Source organism: Lutra lutra, chromosome 1, assembly GCF_902655055.1.
Source record: "Lutra lutra chromosome 1, mLutLut1.2, whole genome shotgun sequence".
Classification (NCBI taxonomy): Eukaryota; Metazoa; Chordata; class Mammalia; order Carnivora; family Mustelidae; genus Lutra; species Lutra lutra.
In genome coordinates, this window is record NC_062278.1 from 197,544,333 (window position 1) to 197,558,362 (window position 14,030).

The 14,030-nt window shown below is 38.5% G+C and overlaps 2 protein-coding genes across 6 annotated transcripts in view; one reads left to right on the forward strand and one right to left on the reverse strand.

The window, feature by feature from the left end:
• Positions 1-3,799: 3,799 nt before the first annotated feature.
• Positions 3,800-9,808, reverse strand: PDE12 (phosphodiesterase 12). The gene is made up of 3 exons (XM_047691466.1): positions 8,399-9,808; positions 6,888-6,966; positions 3,800-6,399 (listed from the first exon to the last, which is right to left on the reverse strand). Exons 1-3 carry the CDS (start codon positions 9,704-9,706, stop codon positions 5,957-5,959), a joined length of 1,830 nt encoding a protein of 609 aa, XP_047547422.1. The 5' UTR covers positions 9,707-9,808; the 3' UTR covers positions 3,800-5,956.
• Positions 9,809-10,050: 242 nt separating this feature from the next.
• The window catches only part of DNAH12 (dynein axonemal heavy chain 12), a 224,768-nt gene continuing 220,788 nt past the window's right edge, over positions 10,051-14,030 (forward strand). The window contains exons 1-3 of one of the 5 annotated variants that reach the window (XM_047691438.1): positions 10,051-10,268; positions 11,168-11,246; positions 12,561-12,621. The gene's annotated coding sequence lies outside the window, so the exon portion shown is untranslated. Of the gene's footprint in view, positions 10,269-11,167; positions 11,247-12,560; positions 12,622-12,670; positions 12,741-14,030 lie in introns of all 5 variants that reach the window. The other 4 variants (XM_047691441.1, XM_047691430.1, XM_047691439.1 and 1 more) reach the window with 4 other exon arrangements.

Here is a 14,030-nt window from a genome sequence, read left to right on the forward strand (position 1 = left end):
CAGGGTCCTGGGATCGAGCCCCGCATCAGGCTCTCTACTCAGCGGGAAGCCTGCTTCCTCCTCTCTCTCTGCCTGCGTCTCTGACTACTTGTGATCTCTCTGTCTCTGTCAAGTAAATAAATAAAATCTTAAAAAAAAAAAAAAAAGATCAGGGGCACCTGGGTGGCTCAGTGCGTTAAAGCCTCTGCCTTCAGCTCAGGTCATGATACCAGGGTCCTGGGATCAAGCCCTGCATGGGGCTCTCTGCTCAGCAGGGAGCCTGCTTCCTCCTCTCTCTCTCTCTGCCTGCCTCTCAGCCTACTTGTGATCTCTGTCTGTCAAATAAATAAAATCTTTAAAAAAAAAGATCAATTTTGGATTGAAGAACCAAAGCATTGTGGGATTTTTTCATTTAGGATGCAGAAAAATGACACAAGCTAGGCTGCAAAAAGGCAGATTTTTTTAAGTATCTAGTAAAATGACATGAAAGAGGTAATATAATTCAATTATTTAGAATACTTAAAAATTCTACAGCTTCAGCAGAAATATTTATCTTTGGTTTGAGCTATTCAAACACTAAACCCAGTTTTTCTGAGAAAGACCAGCTTTATTTCTAAATCCTTTTATCCCTGGATACACCATTTTTCCAAACTACTCCATAGAGGAAATAAAGATTATATATAATACTCTTAAAAGTGGGTATATCACAACACCTGGGTGGCTCAGTCAGTTAAGCTGCTGCCTTTGGCTCAGGTCCTGATCTCAGGGTCCTGGGATTGAGTCCTGCATCAGGCTCCTTGCTCAGCAGGGAGTCTGCTTCTCCCTCTGCCTGCTCTGCCTGATGTACCCCCTGCTTGTGGTCCTTCTGACAAATAAAATCTAAAAAGCCCCCCAAAACCTGGATATATTGTTTGTCCAATATAAGAACGCCAAATGAAGCCTATCCAATTCCCTACCAAACTGTTTTCAATTTCAAGAAAATAAATGAGATGAAACCAAAACTGCATACTGGAATACTTCAAATACGGTAAGATGAACATCAGCAACAATCCAGGATAAAACCATTAAAGTCAGTTCCTGGGCAAAATGGATTGCATTATATAAACCCTTTGACATACAATCAAAACAAAATGGACAGAAGATGGAGATGATGAATGATTGCTTGGTTCTTCAGGAAAAGTGAAGATTATGAGTAAAAGCCTAACGCTGACAATACAAACATGGATTTTAACAGCTGAGTTTGTTATAGAAGCATGAATCCAGCTGGTAGGTGCTAGTTATGTTGAAGGTGGTATCAGTCAGCTGTACTGAATGCCTAAATACTAATACACTAAATACTAAATACTAATATACCAAATACTAAAAATACTAAAGACTTAGTATTTTTAAGGTCTACAATTTAAGATTAATTTATCATTTATATGTAAAGTGTTAATTTTAGCATCTGGCTTCAGTATTATTATTCATTACACTATGGCCAACTTGCAAAGTAATTTTGTTCCATATTATAATTTTTAATGTATTAGCATGGCGTTTTAAAAATGTATTATTAAAGCTTATCTTGAATTTAAGGTTGTCTTTTCAAAACCTAAGTTTTTTAATGAGCAGAGTTTTTGTCTTTTTGATGATTGTTAAGCATTATAACTTATTATAACAGCCATTTGAGTTTCTCAGGAATTAGTATTTAGGCATTCTTGCTATCTGCTGCTCTGTACCTAAAATGGATTTAAAAAGTTTCAGGTAATAGTGGAGCATGGCTAAACCACTTAAAAACCAATGTTAGTACACAAGTTCCTTCTATGAAACAAATTATGGGAGTAGACCCAAATGTTTAAAGTGATCTTTTTTTTTTGGTTCATTTTCTTGGGCTGCTTAATCATTCTAATTTATACTCTAGGACTTTTGTATTTTTTTTTTTAAGATTTTTTATTTATTTGACAGAGATCACAAGCAGGCAGAGAAGCAGGCAGAGAGAGAGGAGGAAGCAGGCTCGCTACTGAGCAGAGAGCCAGACTCGGGGCTCAATCCCAGGACTCTGGGGATCATGACCCGAGCTGAAGGCAGAGGCTTTAACCCACTGAGCCACCCAGGTGCCCCTAGGACTTTTGTATTTTTAATAATGTTTTTCTCCCCAAATCTCTACCAAAGAAGCAATGAGACTGACCTTTGTAACTGGACACAAGCTTGTAAGATTAAGTAGGATGATGAGATGAGCTATCTGGAAAAAAAAATATAGGTTGGGTAATCCCTTGGGAATAATCAAGCACATGACTGCAACAACATAATTAGACTAAACAAGATAAAAATGCATTGGTAGTGGTTTCACTTCATACCGTCTGGGATGACTTTAATAAAAAACACCTAAGTAAGTAAGGATGTGGAGAAATGAACTCTCATACAGCACTGGTGGGAATGTAAAATGGTGTCACCACTGTGGAAAACATTTTGGTAGTTTCTCAAAATGTATATAACCAAAGGAATTAAAGACAGGTGTTCAAACAAAAACATATATGTGAATGTTCATAGGAGCATTATTCACAATAGCCAAAATGTGGAAACAACTGAAACACCCATTTGGATAAACAAAATGTGGTATAACCACACAATAGAATATATTCAGCCATACAAAGGAATGAGGTACTGCTACATAAAACATAGAAGAGCTCTAAAAACATTAACATAAATAAAGGAAAGCCAGACACAAATGGTCATTGTATGATTCCATTTATATGGAATATCCAAAATAGATAAACCCATTGAGGCAGGAAGCAATTAGTAGTTGCCAGGGTCTGGAGGGGAGGAAATGGTGTTACACTACTTAATAGGTCAGTGTGTTTCCTTTTGGGGTGATGACAATGTTTTGGAACTAGTTGGGGATAACGATTGCCCAATACTGTGAATGTACTAAATGCAGTGGAATCGAAATTTTAAAATGGTTAGTCTTACATGAATTTCAATTCAATTAAAAAATGCTTTGGTATTATCCTCTCAAAATATGGTCTTATTGTTCTCAAGCTAGTACTAAAAAAATCATGCAATACAGCTCTAGTACCTTCCATGCTAAAGCATGTACTTTCTCATTAAATGGACCACAGAATTTGATTACCCAAATCAGTTAGAAATCTTCAACTGTTTCTTCTCCCTAAATGAAATCTAGGTGTTTCCTTTTAGTACTAGATTGAGTAAAATATTAGAACGTTAAAAACATTTAAATATCTTTGAATTATGATTAAAGAATTGGTGTTGGCTATAATTTTTTAGGGTGATTTTCCCTTTTGTGTTGTCATTTGGATTTTATGGTACGCTAGTAATGCAGATCTTTAATTTTCATTAACATGGATTTTAGTTTTCCCTCAAACCAGGTTGTAGGGGACCTCTGCCTTTATTCCTATAGTTGGAGAATAGATCTGATAGGAAATCTAATGAATCATAGGCAGATCTTCCTATGATAGTGTTCTTTGGACCCTTTCCCTTGTACTGTTTTTCAGATACACCTCCAGACTGAAACCACCATGCCACATTCTGATATCAGGCCTGCCTTAGTTCTCTCAGAAAAGTCACTACCCAGTGAAATACTTGGAAATTTGAAACTGATTTTGGTATTCGGAATTTTAAAGAACTTCACATTACAGCCAAGTGATTTTTTTGCTAATGTATTATGAACTATAGTGTATGTCTGCAATGGCAACTGAGTAAGAGTTCATTTAACAGGACAGTGTTCTATAATTTTCTTAGTCTTTTGTAATCAATAATATACCATTTTGGAATGTTAATTCCTATAGCAAGAACTTGTGACATCATAAAATGGGTTCACCATAAAGAGAGGTGCTTTCCATACTTTATTAAATTAAATGTACTAAAAAATCCAAATAGAAATATTTAATCACAAAAATGGCTTTAAGCTAATAAACATTTCTGAATACCACTTTATTCTAACTCATGAATACAAGGTAATTTTGGTATCCTATTTATACAATTTTCTTAGTGTTCCCTACCTTTGGACTCCAATCATAGTAATATATCTGCATAGTGACCAGAGTATACAGCACTTCACAATAAGATTCTACATTCTGCTATTCTGAAATGCCGATATAATCTGATCACACACTGAGTAAATATCAAATTTAAAGATTCAGAATGTGGAATGTTTGATAAGTGATTAGTTCTTCCAGACAAAAGTTCAATCTAGCTAGCCATGGTGTTAATACAGAATCTGAAAGATTTCCTCATGGGCATGAGTGAGCATATCATGCTCCCATTTCTTTTTTCAAAATGTTTCTCAACTTTTTGCTTAGAAACTTTTTCTCTCAAGTTATTTTAAGGGTCCTGTCAACCTGTTTGAAAGCAGACCAAAAACACATTTTAAAAAGAAAAAAATATGTATTTTGCAAAAGAACCAGATTCTGGCATTAATATATTAATGTATTTCTAAACTAATGTTAAAGTGCTCTCAAAGATGTTATTTAGGAAGGCACAATTTGAAAGCATCTACTTTTTACAGCTTTTTCTAAACAAGATCCCAGGAAACTGCCACTTTAATTTTCCCCTTCCAGTGTTTTAAGTACTTTAATGTTCAAACTGAACTCTAAAACTCATTCTCAAACTTACTAAAGAGTTAACAATACAGTGGATAGTAAGAATATGAAAGGACAGCCTACTCTATCAAAAAAGTTCTTATGGTACTGGGTTTAGAGATTAGTAACGAATTTGGGACAAAAGCTCTCATGACTGTGGAAAATCAGAATTCTTGAAGTGAGTGGGCTTTTAATATCTAAGATAATGAAACTAAGCACAGAAATATGAGATAACATTGTAGTTATCTTGAACATTAAAAAGTAACAGCCAAAGCATTACAAATAAGGTATGGTAAAAACTGAGTTAGAAGAGCTCAGTTACCACTCTAGGCTAGAAACGAATCACTAAACTTCAATTTCTAATTTTAAAAAGTTTGGCTTCATATTTAAATTTTTTATAGTATATAAATTATATATACAATGTTTTCCTATAACTCAGACTATAATGCTCAAGTCTATAAAAAGAACAGTTTATTTTAGAAATGCTCAAAAGCCCCACTACTCCCTTTTCTATTTTTAAAAACCCAACAATTTCAAAAATACTTCCAGCAGGGAAATGCTCAAAGCTTCACCCAAAATGTCAAGCCCATATCAGTAGGCAGTTTCTCATAAGGTAATCTCTTATGCTGCATTCTGTAATACGATATAGTCCAACACCCTACTGATTTATGAACATTTTTTATGGGCAAGAAATTATTGAAGAAATTTGGATCAAGTTGAATATGCTGTTATTCGCTTTGAACACTAAATTGTGCTTGCATCCTAAAAGTTCAAATGAGCTGCAGTAAGAATATAAATGTCTATTTGTACCACATACTAAAAAGTAAAATCCTAAAAATAACAGGACGATAATACCCTATGTTAACTGAAAAACTAAAGATGAGAAGCAATAACAATTGGTGATGGCGTAGTTTAATCTTCTGTTAAAGCTCTGAAGTTGTATTAAATAGCTAGCCAACCTGAGGTAGAGGGAGACTCTAATGTTACTCCTTCATGTCAGACTTAGGCCTCTCACTTCAACCTGTATGCATTCTTCCCTAATTATACAAACATGATTCAATCTGAAATGTGTTATGATAGAAAAATTAAAGAATCATTCAAATGGGTTTTTTTTTTTTTTTACAAAATTCTTAATTCCTAGTTTAAAAAAAAGGTACTTATAAAAATGTACATAATTCAGTGTTCTTCCTGGGAGTCATAAATATATTTGTTTTTCCTTCAACAATAGGAAAAAAAGAGAAGTGGAGAAACTGCAAATATTATGAACAGTTGTGTAATGAAGAGACTGGAACTAACTAGTAGAGTAACAACATTTATCTGTCTAGTTTTCCTCTTTGAAGGTTAGACATAAGCTTTGATTCATATTAAATTTCCTACTAACACAGATTCCATTAAACACAAATCTATTTCCATTTTAAATCACATACAAGTGCTATGTGATCGGAGGGATGGGAAACACTAGGTAAGGCCTGGTGGGTGGTAACTTCTTCATGACTAGGTAATGGAATCACCTGTTCAACCTCTAGAGCATTTAAGTCAATGAAAATGTAGTCCAGACATCCATGAAAGCCACCAACGTAATTTGTGTAAGCAGGTTCACCACAAGCACTTTTCAATTTGAAGAAATGGGTAAGGGACATGTTGCACCGTTCCTCTTCCCCATTGGAAGCCCAGTCTTCATGATCCTCTGGGATGCTGCCGTTGACAACAAAATGATACATTCCTGTTGATGGGGTACTATTAAAGTCTCCACAAAATATAACCGGTATATCAGGATATAGGTCACATGAGACATGTCTAATGTGAGCCAAGGCTACTGCCATTTGAATGAGACGAATGTACCCACCTGTGAATATAAAAAACATTATTATAAGTACTTTCAAATGTTGCCTTTAAGAAGAAAAAAGCCCACAAACTACATACAGTATCTGGGTGACATTCAAAATATGTGTTTGGAGAAGGGGAACTGGATGAAGGTGGCCCAAAGGTAAAAAACACCTAGTTATGAGGCACGTAAGTATATGGATGTAATGTACAACATAATGAGCACAGTTAACAATGATATATGGTATATTTAAAAGTTGCTGAAAGAGTAGCTCCTATAAGTTCTCTCATCACAAGGAAAAAAACATTTTTTCAAATCTACATGAGGTGATGGATGTTAATTTACTATGGCAATCATTTTGCAACATATCTAAGTCCCACTTTAGGCCTATATGATGCTATTGACAATTATATCTCAATAAAACTGAAAGAAATAAAGATGTATGTAAAAAGAACAGCCCTACTTAAGTTACCATGTTTACATCACTTGTGAAAACCACTAAAACCTACCTTTTGGATGCCAGTAGAGATGGGTATTAGCAACACATATCCTTTTAGAAGAGTCCTTTGTAGACTGAAGAACAGAAACCTAAAATAAACAAAGGGCCAAGAGTCCAGTTGCCATCAATCTCCTGAACGTTTTTTCTTAATCCAAGACTATATGATGAACTGACATTTCATAACCTTCCCTGACTGAAAAGTATGACTGCAAGTATGAAATCTAACTTTGGCTACAAGCTTCAGGATACACATGAACTGGATTCAGAATAACATGTTTTTTAATAATAGTCCATCATATAGGAAGGAAGAAAAGGATATATTTTAGAGAACAACATTAAGGTTGGTGTTTTTAAGTGAGTAAAGGCAGAGTTTGAAGTCAGGCCCACACTTAACTGTTTATAGCTGTGTGACCTGGAGAGAGACACTTTTTTCCCAAGTCAGTTTGGTCACCGGTTTAAGACACTATTGTCCACCTCAAGGGGGGCTGTTGTACGGATTCACGTGAATGAGCTTACAAAGAGGTGCATGAAACACACTGGGTGCTTGAAGAAAAAAAAAAAAACAAAAAACCAGAGAGAGAGAGAGAGATAGCTACTCCAAAATCTTACTATAAACAAAACCAGTTACCTGAAAACTCGGGACAAATATATAAATAACATGTTTTTAAAAACTAAGGCAGCTTAACACCTGCTTAGTGATGATGTAATATATAAGTAACTGGGTTAAGAATCCTGGCTCCAAACGTATGTGAACTTGGGTAAGTAAACTTGACCATTTCCCCATTTACAAAATAAGATCTGTAAAAATAGCAGGATTACTATGACCAAAATCAAAATATTAATATTTGTGGAATATTTCATTAAACATGCCACTTATTAAGTACTTTTTTTGTTTTGTTTTGAGTTTTTATTTAAATTCCAGTTACTTAACATATACTATAATATTAATTTCAGGAACAAAATTTAGTGATTAAATTTTAAGTGCTTTAAAATGCATCAGAACAGTGCTTGGCAAGGAGTGAAATACTAAATACCATATTCCTTTTTTTTTTAAGATTTTTTTTTTTAATTTATTTGACAGATCACAAGTAGGCAGAGAGACAGGCAGAGAGAGAGAGACAGGAGGAGGCAGGCTCCCTGCTGAGCAGAGAGCCGGATGCGGGACTCGATCCCAGGACCCTGAGATCATGACCTGAGCCGAAGGCAGAGGCTTTAACCACTGAGCCACCCAGGTGCCCCTAAATACCATATTCTTGTATTCAGCATGTCTTTCCCATGAGATTGTACGCACTAAGAAAGTCCGTTTGTCTTGTTCAGAGGTGCCTGGCACACTAGAGGTGCTCAGTAAGTATTTGCTCAATGAATGAATGTTCATGTGTTCATGTGTATCCTGAGTGAATGCTATGTTTAACCTTTGTGCTTAAGATACAAGAGCAAATACCCTTCAGTAAAATCTGAAAAAAATCTTCCAGTGCTCTAAAAATCGAAGAGTATGTAAAGAGAATGGCAGAGGTACTCTACCTGGAGGACAGAAGATCTCTGGAGCACCCTCTCCTGCGCAGACGGGTACAAAACTAACTTCTCCAGCAGTTCTTTGTGAAGTGGGTCGGACTCCAGGGCTTCATGGAAAGAAATGTCATGCTGGCTAAGGAGAGTGAATTTGGCCTTTCGGTAGAAAGTAGCCAGGCCTTCGTGCTGCTTGATTCTAAACACGCCCTCCAGCCCAAAGGCCTCGAGAGCCGGCACCAAGCTGTCTGTAAACACGTTGCGATCAACCTCTTGCAAACAGATGAGATCAGCGTTGTAGCCCGTGAGCTCCTTCTGGATAAGGTTCTGGCGGTAGTCGAGTTCCAGAGCATAAGGGGCACAGTACGGGTAAAGGACGCTCCTTGAAAACTCAGTCTGGGCGTACGTGTCGGCCAGGAGGTTGTAAGAGACCGTGCGGATGAGAGAGTCGTCCGTCACTTTCTTGGTGTAGAGATGCCTGTGGTCAAAGGTGCACGTGCCAGGCCCTGCCTCCACGGGACATACACTTTCCAACTCCCGGCTTGGCCCGAAGCGCTGCCCATTGCCTGGGGTGCAATGAAGCTTCAGTCGGAGCCCGATGTCGGCATTGGACGGCGTGTAGACGCGCTCGTTCACACCGGTCTCCGTCCAACCAGGAGAGGGTGAAGAGGGAGACAATGACGAGGGGCCCCCGCCCTCTGGCTCTGCCGCTCCGGCTTTGGCTTCCTTGTACCAGCGGAAGACGGAGCTGGCGGGATCCCCAAATTCGAGGCTGAGCTTGGGGCAAACCGGGAAACCGGCCATGATGTAGCGTGGCAACTGCAGCTCGGTGAAGGCGGGCGGGTTGCGCTCCACCTTGTACTTGACATCGCCAATCTGCAGCACCGCGCCGTCCTGCCAGGCGTCCACGTTGAGCACGTCCTCAGCCACTGCCTCCTCCCGGTAGTACAGCTTCACCACGGGCTCGGAGGCCGCAGTCGACTCGGGCCCAGGCCCCGCACAGGCCACGCTACCACTTGCATTTGGACGGTTCTTCCTGCTCTTCTTGGCGGCGGCCGCCTTAGCGTGGCCTTTAAGGGCATTGGTTGCTATCCGGCTGAGAGCCCGACCCAGCGGCTCGCTTTGGTCGCGCTGCATGTTCTTGTGGCTACCGTCGGCCAGCGCGAACGACAGGCTTAGCTTAGGCTCGGAGGGCACACAGCGCACTACAGCGCGCTCCATGGCGCCCGCCGCTTTCTCAGTCGCCGCCCCGGACCGAGTGTGCCGCTCCACCGCCGTGCGGACCCCACGAAGCGCGGCGCGGGAACCCGGGAGTCTCCACATGAACCTGGTGGCCCAGCGGCCGCCAAGCCTCAGATGAAGATTGAGAAGCTACAGCAGCCGGCTCCGGAATCCATTCAGTCCCGCAACTTCCGGCCAGAGAGGAGAGGACACCAGGTACTTCCGCTCCGCATTTTCGCCAGGTCGGTTTATACGCTTCCTTTTTTCCGTAGCCACGCCTATCTGTAATCCCTCCCAGCTTAATCTTTATCTTCAAATAAAGCCATAAAGAGGGGGAAATAAAGAAACTGTGGGGATGCCTGAGGGAAATATTGGACTCCGTGTGTTTATCGAAAGTGCAGTTATAGGGCTGAAGTGAAGGTGCGCCAAGCCGGAAGTCGTTGGGGCGTTGTCATGGGTTCCACTTCTCCTACGGTAGCGGCCAGTTTTTCTGAATTCTAGCCAGGGCGGGTAGAGCTCGCCCGGGATTGCCAGCTTGGCTTCTACCGTGGAAAGTGTTGCCAAGTTCCTCTCCACAGCATTCTCATTGCTGCTCGCCCTTTCCGAGGTGTGGGTGGGTTCGTTTCAGGCCGGGCCAGCGCAGACGCACGCAGCTGTTTTTGTGGTACTTAGTAACAATTAACGTTATACAAGAATTACGATTTAGGGAGCGAATACTATGCTAAAAGCCTCATTTATGGTTACGAGGTCCAGAGTGATTAAGTTACCCGCTCAAGGTCACAGACATTGCTGAATGAATGGCAGGAGACAGAATAGCCAGTAAGAGAAAACGAGAAGTGTAGCCTTCACTGAAAACCAAATGGAGAAAGTATACCAAGAGTGATTTTGTGTTGCAAATAATTAATATTCGGTGATTAACTGGGAATAAAAAACCTTGGAGACTTAAAAGACAAGTTGAGACGTCACTCCAGTCCACAAATGATCTAATTGTATCCACTTTTCCTTATCCTGCAGCTAGAATGCTTACGTACTGGGCTTACAATAAGCCATATCTTGGGGCGCCTGGGTGGCTCAGTGGGTTAAAGCCTCTGCCTTCGGCCCAGGGTCCTGGGATCCAGCCCCGCATTGGGCTCTCTGCTCAGCAGGGAGCCTGCTTCCACCTCTCTCTCTCTCTGCCTACTTGTGATCTCTGCCTGTCAAATAAATAATGAATAAAATCTAAGTAAATAAATAAATAAATAAGTAAATAAGCCATATCTTACCCTCTGGCTTACATGAAGAAATAGGCTTTTGACTGTGTTCTAAAAGAGGATGGGTTTTGCAATTACTTGAAATTTCTATTCCTGTCCTGCCCTCCTCCCACCCTAAATATTTGATAAGGTGAAGGCGTACTGATAGTATATATGCAGATATGCAGTTCGAGGCTCCAGTATAGGTATAAAAGTCATTACTTTGTGTCAACTGACTAACATAAGGAAGAAAGGAAATAAGTCTTTGTAGTCTAGTTGATAGTAGCTCATTTAACAAATCAGAGTTTTGAAATGGCATTTTTCTTATCCACAGCATTTTCCTTCATGCAACTTTGCAGAACTCAATCTTAAATCAGCCTTTATAAAGAAAGATAGAAGACCTACTAGAAAATGTGAGTTTCCTTCAAGCAAACTGATGTAATTTAACAATTAGAAGTTTTAATCCTAGTTTTGAGACAGATGCCTTTTTCGTACTTCTCTTAGTGTATATATATATATATATATATATATATAAATTTTTTTTAAAGAATAAGACAGACCCATGTGACAAAAAGGTAGTCTTTCCACCACTGACTCCTGTGCAAACACAAACACTTATGTATTATGAATACATACCTTCCTCCTACTTCTTTACACAAATAGGAATATGGTATACCTATGGTGCAGTGTCTTACTCTTTTTGAAAGAGGAATTCAACTACCACCATTTAGACCTCAAACTTTTTAATTAAGTTCTTCCTCCCAGCTTATCTCTTTACACAGGCAAAAGACCCTATAGGCAGTGCATCTTGTGATGGGAATCAAAACTCTCTCCTCGGGGCGCCTGGGTGGCTCAGTGGGTTAAGCTGCTGCCTTCCGCTCAGGTCATGATCTCAGGGTCCTGGGATCGAGTCCCACATCCGGCTCTCTGCTCAGCAAGAAGCCTGCTTCCCTCTCTCTCTCTCTGCCTGCCTCTCCGTCTACTTGTGATCTCTCTCTGTCAAATAAATAAATAAATAATCTTAAAAAAAAAAACAACTGCCTCCTCAAGCAATAAGGATTGCCCTGAGGCAGCAAGGCCCAACTCCCTAAACAGTGATCCTTCTGGCCTTTACTGTCCTCCTGCATGTACCCACTAACCTTCGTCCTACATTTGCCTTATGTAACCCCAGAATATTGTCAGCACTTTGGAAACAGTCTTTGAGGCCATTCAGTGAAATAAATCCCTTTCCTGTTTCACTACCATTCATCTCTCTGCCTTTGGAGTTTGGGGTGAGTGGAGGAACCTGGTCTGTTTGAGACTCCCAGAGCCACGGGCTTTTGCATTCCTGTGACCCACCTACATTTTCACTGTCTGTCAGTTCTTTTAAGAGAAAGTGAATGAAAGTGTCACAAGTTCCCATAGAAAATTTGATTTGAACTCAACAGATTTGAAAATAATACATAATAAATGGTGTTTTTGAAGCTCTATTTTTATGAGGCTAAATTATAGCATAATTGTATACATAAAATATATAAAATTACATAGTTAAGATTTGAAGTCAGAAGAGAACCAACACTGTGCTTTCCCTGATACCAAAAGGGGAAGCAGCTAATAAAAATCATTTTATTCTACCATTCTTAGTCCATACCAAGAAACACAAGCTAAATTTCATTAATCAAAGTTTATGGTTGATGGAATTTTCTCTCTCTCTCTCTCTCTCTCTCTCTATATATATATATATATAGCAAAGATTAGCATGTGAAGACTAGTTTCTTGTGATTACCTTCATCTTGGTTAATAACATTGGTAGGTAACAACATAGATTACTAATACACATTTATCTTCTTTTATTAAGGTCAATATGATACTGTAATGTTGAATGATAGCACTCAGAAATTTTGAGTAGTACCTGGTAATAATTCAAGGTAATCTGCTACTTATATATTAAAATTTGATAATCTGCATTTGCTTTTAATTTAAGGGACCAGTCTCTTTGTTTCTTTAACATTTAAAAATTTTTTTCCAATTTTTTTGAGATATTATTTACATATAACATTGTAGTAGTCCAATGTGTACAGCAATGATTATATATATGTATATATATATATGCACATATATATATATAAATAATTACCATAAAGGTTTAGTTAACATCCATCATTTACATAGTTATATTTTTGTGCCATGATGAGAACTTTTAAGATCTACTCTCTTAGCAGCTCACAGATGTGTAATTTGTATGGTCACTATATTCACCATGAAGTACATATGTCCCCAGAACTTCATCTTATAATTGGAAGTTTTTACCTTTTTTGACCATCTCCACCCATTCTCTTAATTCCCCTGCCCTCCATCCTCCCCTGCCTCTGGCAACCACCAGTGTCTTCAGTTTTTGTTTTTGTATTTTAGATTCTACATATAACTGAGATCATATAGTATTTGTCTTTTAGCATAATGCCCTCAATGTCTATCCATGTTGTCACAGATAGCAAGATTTCCTTTCTTATGGCTGAATAATATTCTAGTATCTATAGCTCTGTCTTTCTATATCACATTTTGCTTATCCATTTATCCTTCAAAGGACCTTTACACTTAGGTTGTTTCCATGTCTTGGGTATTGTAAATAATGCTACAGTGAACATAGGGGTGCAGATAGTGATTCTCTTTCCTTTAGATACATACTCAGAAGTGGAATTGCTGGATCATGTGGTAGTTCTGTTTCTAATTTTTTGAGGAATCTTAATACTGTTTTCTGTAGTGGCTGTACCACTATCGGTGGTACAGGTTTACATTCCCACCAACAGTGTTATTTCTTTTATTTTAAAAATTTATTGTGATTTATAATGGTTATGTTGTTATATAAACTTACACTAGATAGCATGGTATAAATAATATATGATATAGCTAATCATTTATTATAAGGTATAATTAATGTTAGTTTAACAGCAATCAAAAATTAGTAGAAGATAAGAAATTCAAATCAAAGATCCTGTGTAAAACCTACCACAATTTAACTCCATAAAGAACTCTTGTGCATATGGACTTATTTCTTTTCCCTGCCCTCCCATTTTTAATTTTGAAAAGAACAATGCATAGTATAAAGCATAGTAAGTTAGTCTCATAAGTTCTCTTAGCATCTTTCACATTTACTAAGTAGAAGAAACTTTTTGTATAGCATTATAGAAGCACGTTTTGGTGTTATATTCATAAGAGCT

Bases quoted from the DNA above. Each gene is read 5' to 3' on its own strand.
- PDE12 (XM_047691466.1), bottom strand. From the start codon at position 9,706: ATGTGGAGACTCCCGGGTTCCCGCGCCGCGCTTCGTGGGGTCCGCACG. The intron at 6,967-8,398 runs GTAGAGTACCTC...TGTTTATTTTAG, and splicing joins AGAGATCTTCTGTCCTCCAG to GTTTCTGTTCTTCAGTCTAC. The intron at 6,400-6,887 runs GTAGGTTTTAGT...TTATATTCACAG, and splicing joins TCTCTACTGGCATCCAAAAG to GTGGGTACATTCGTCTCATT.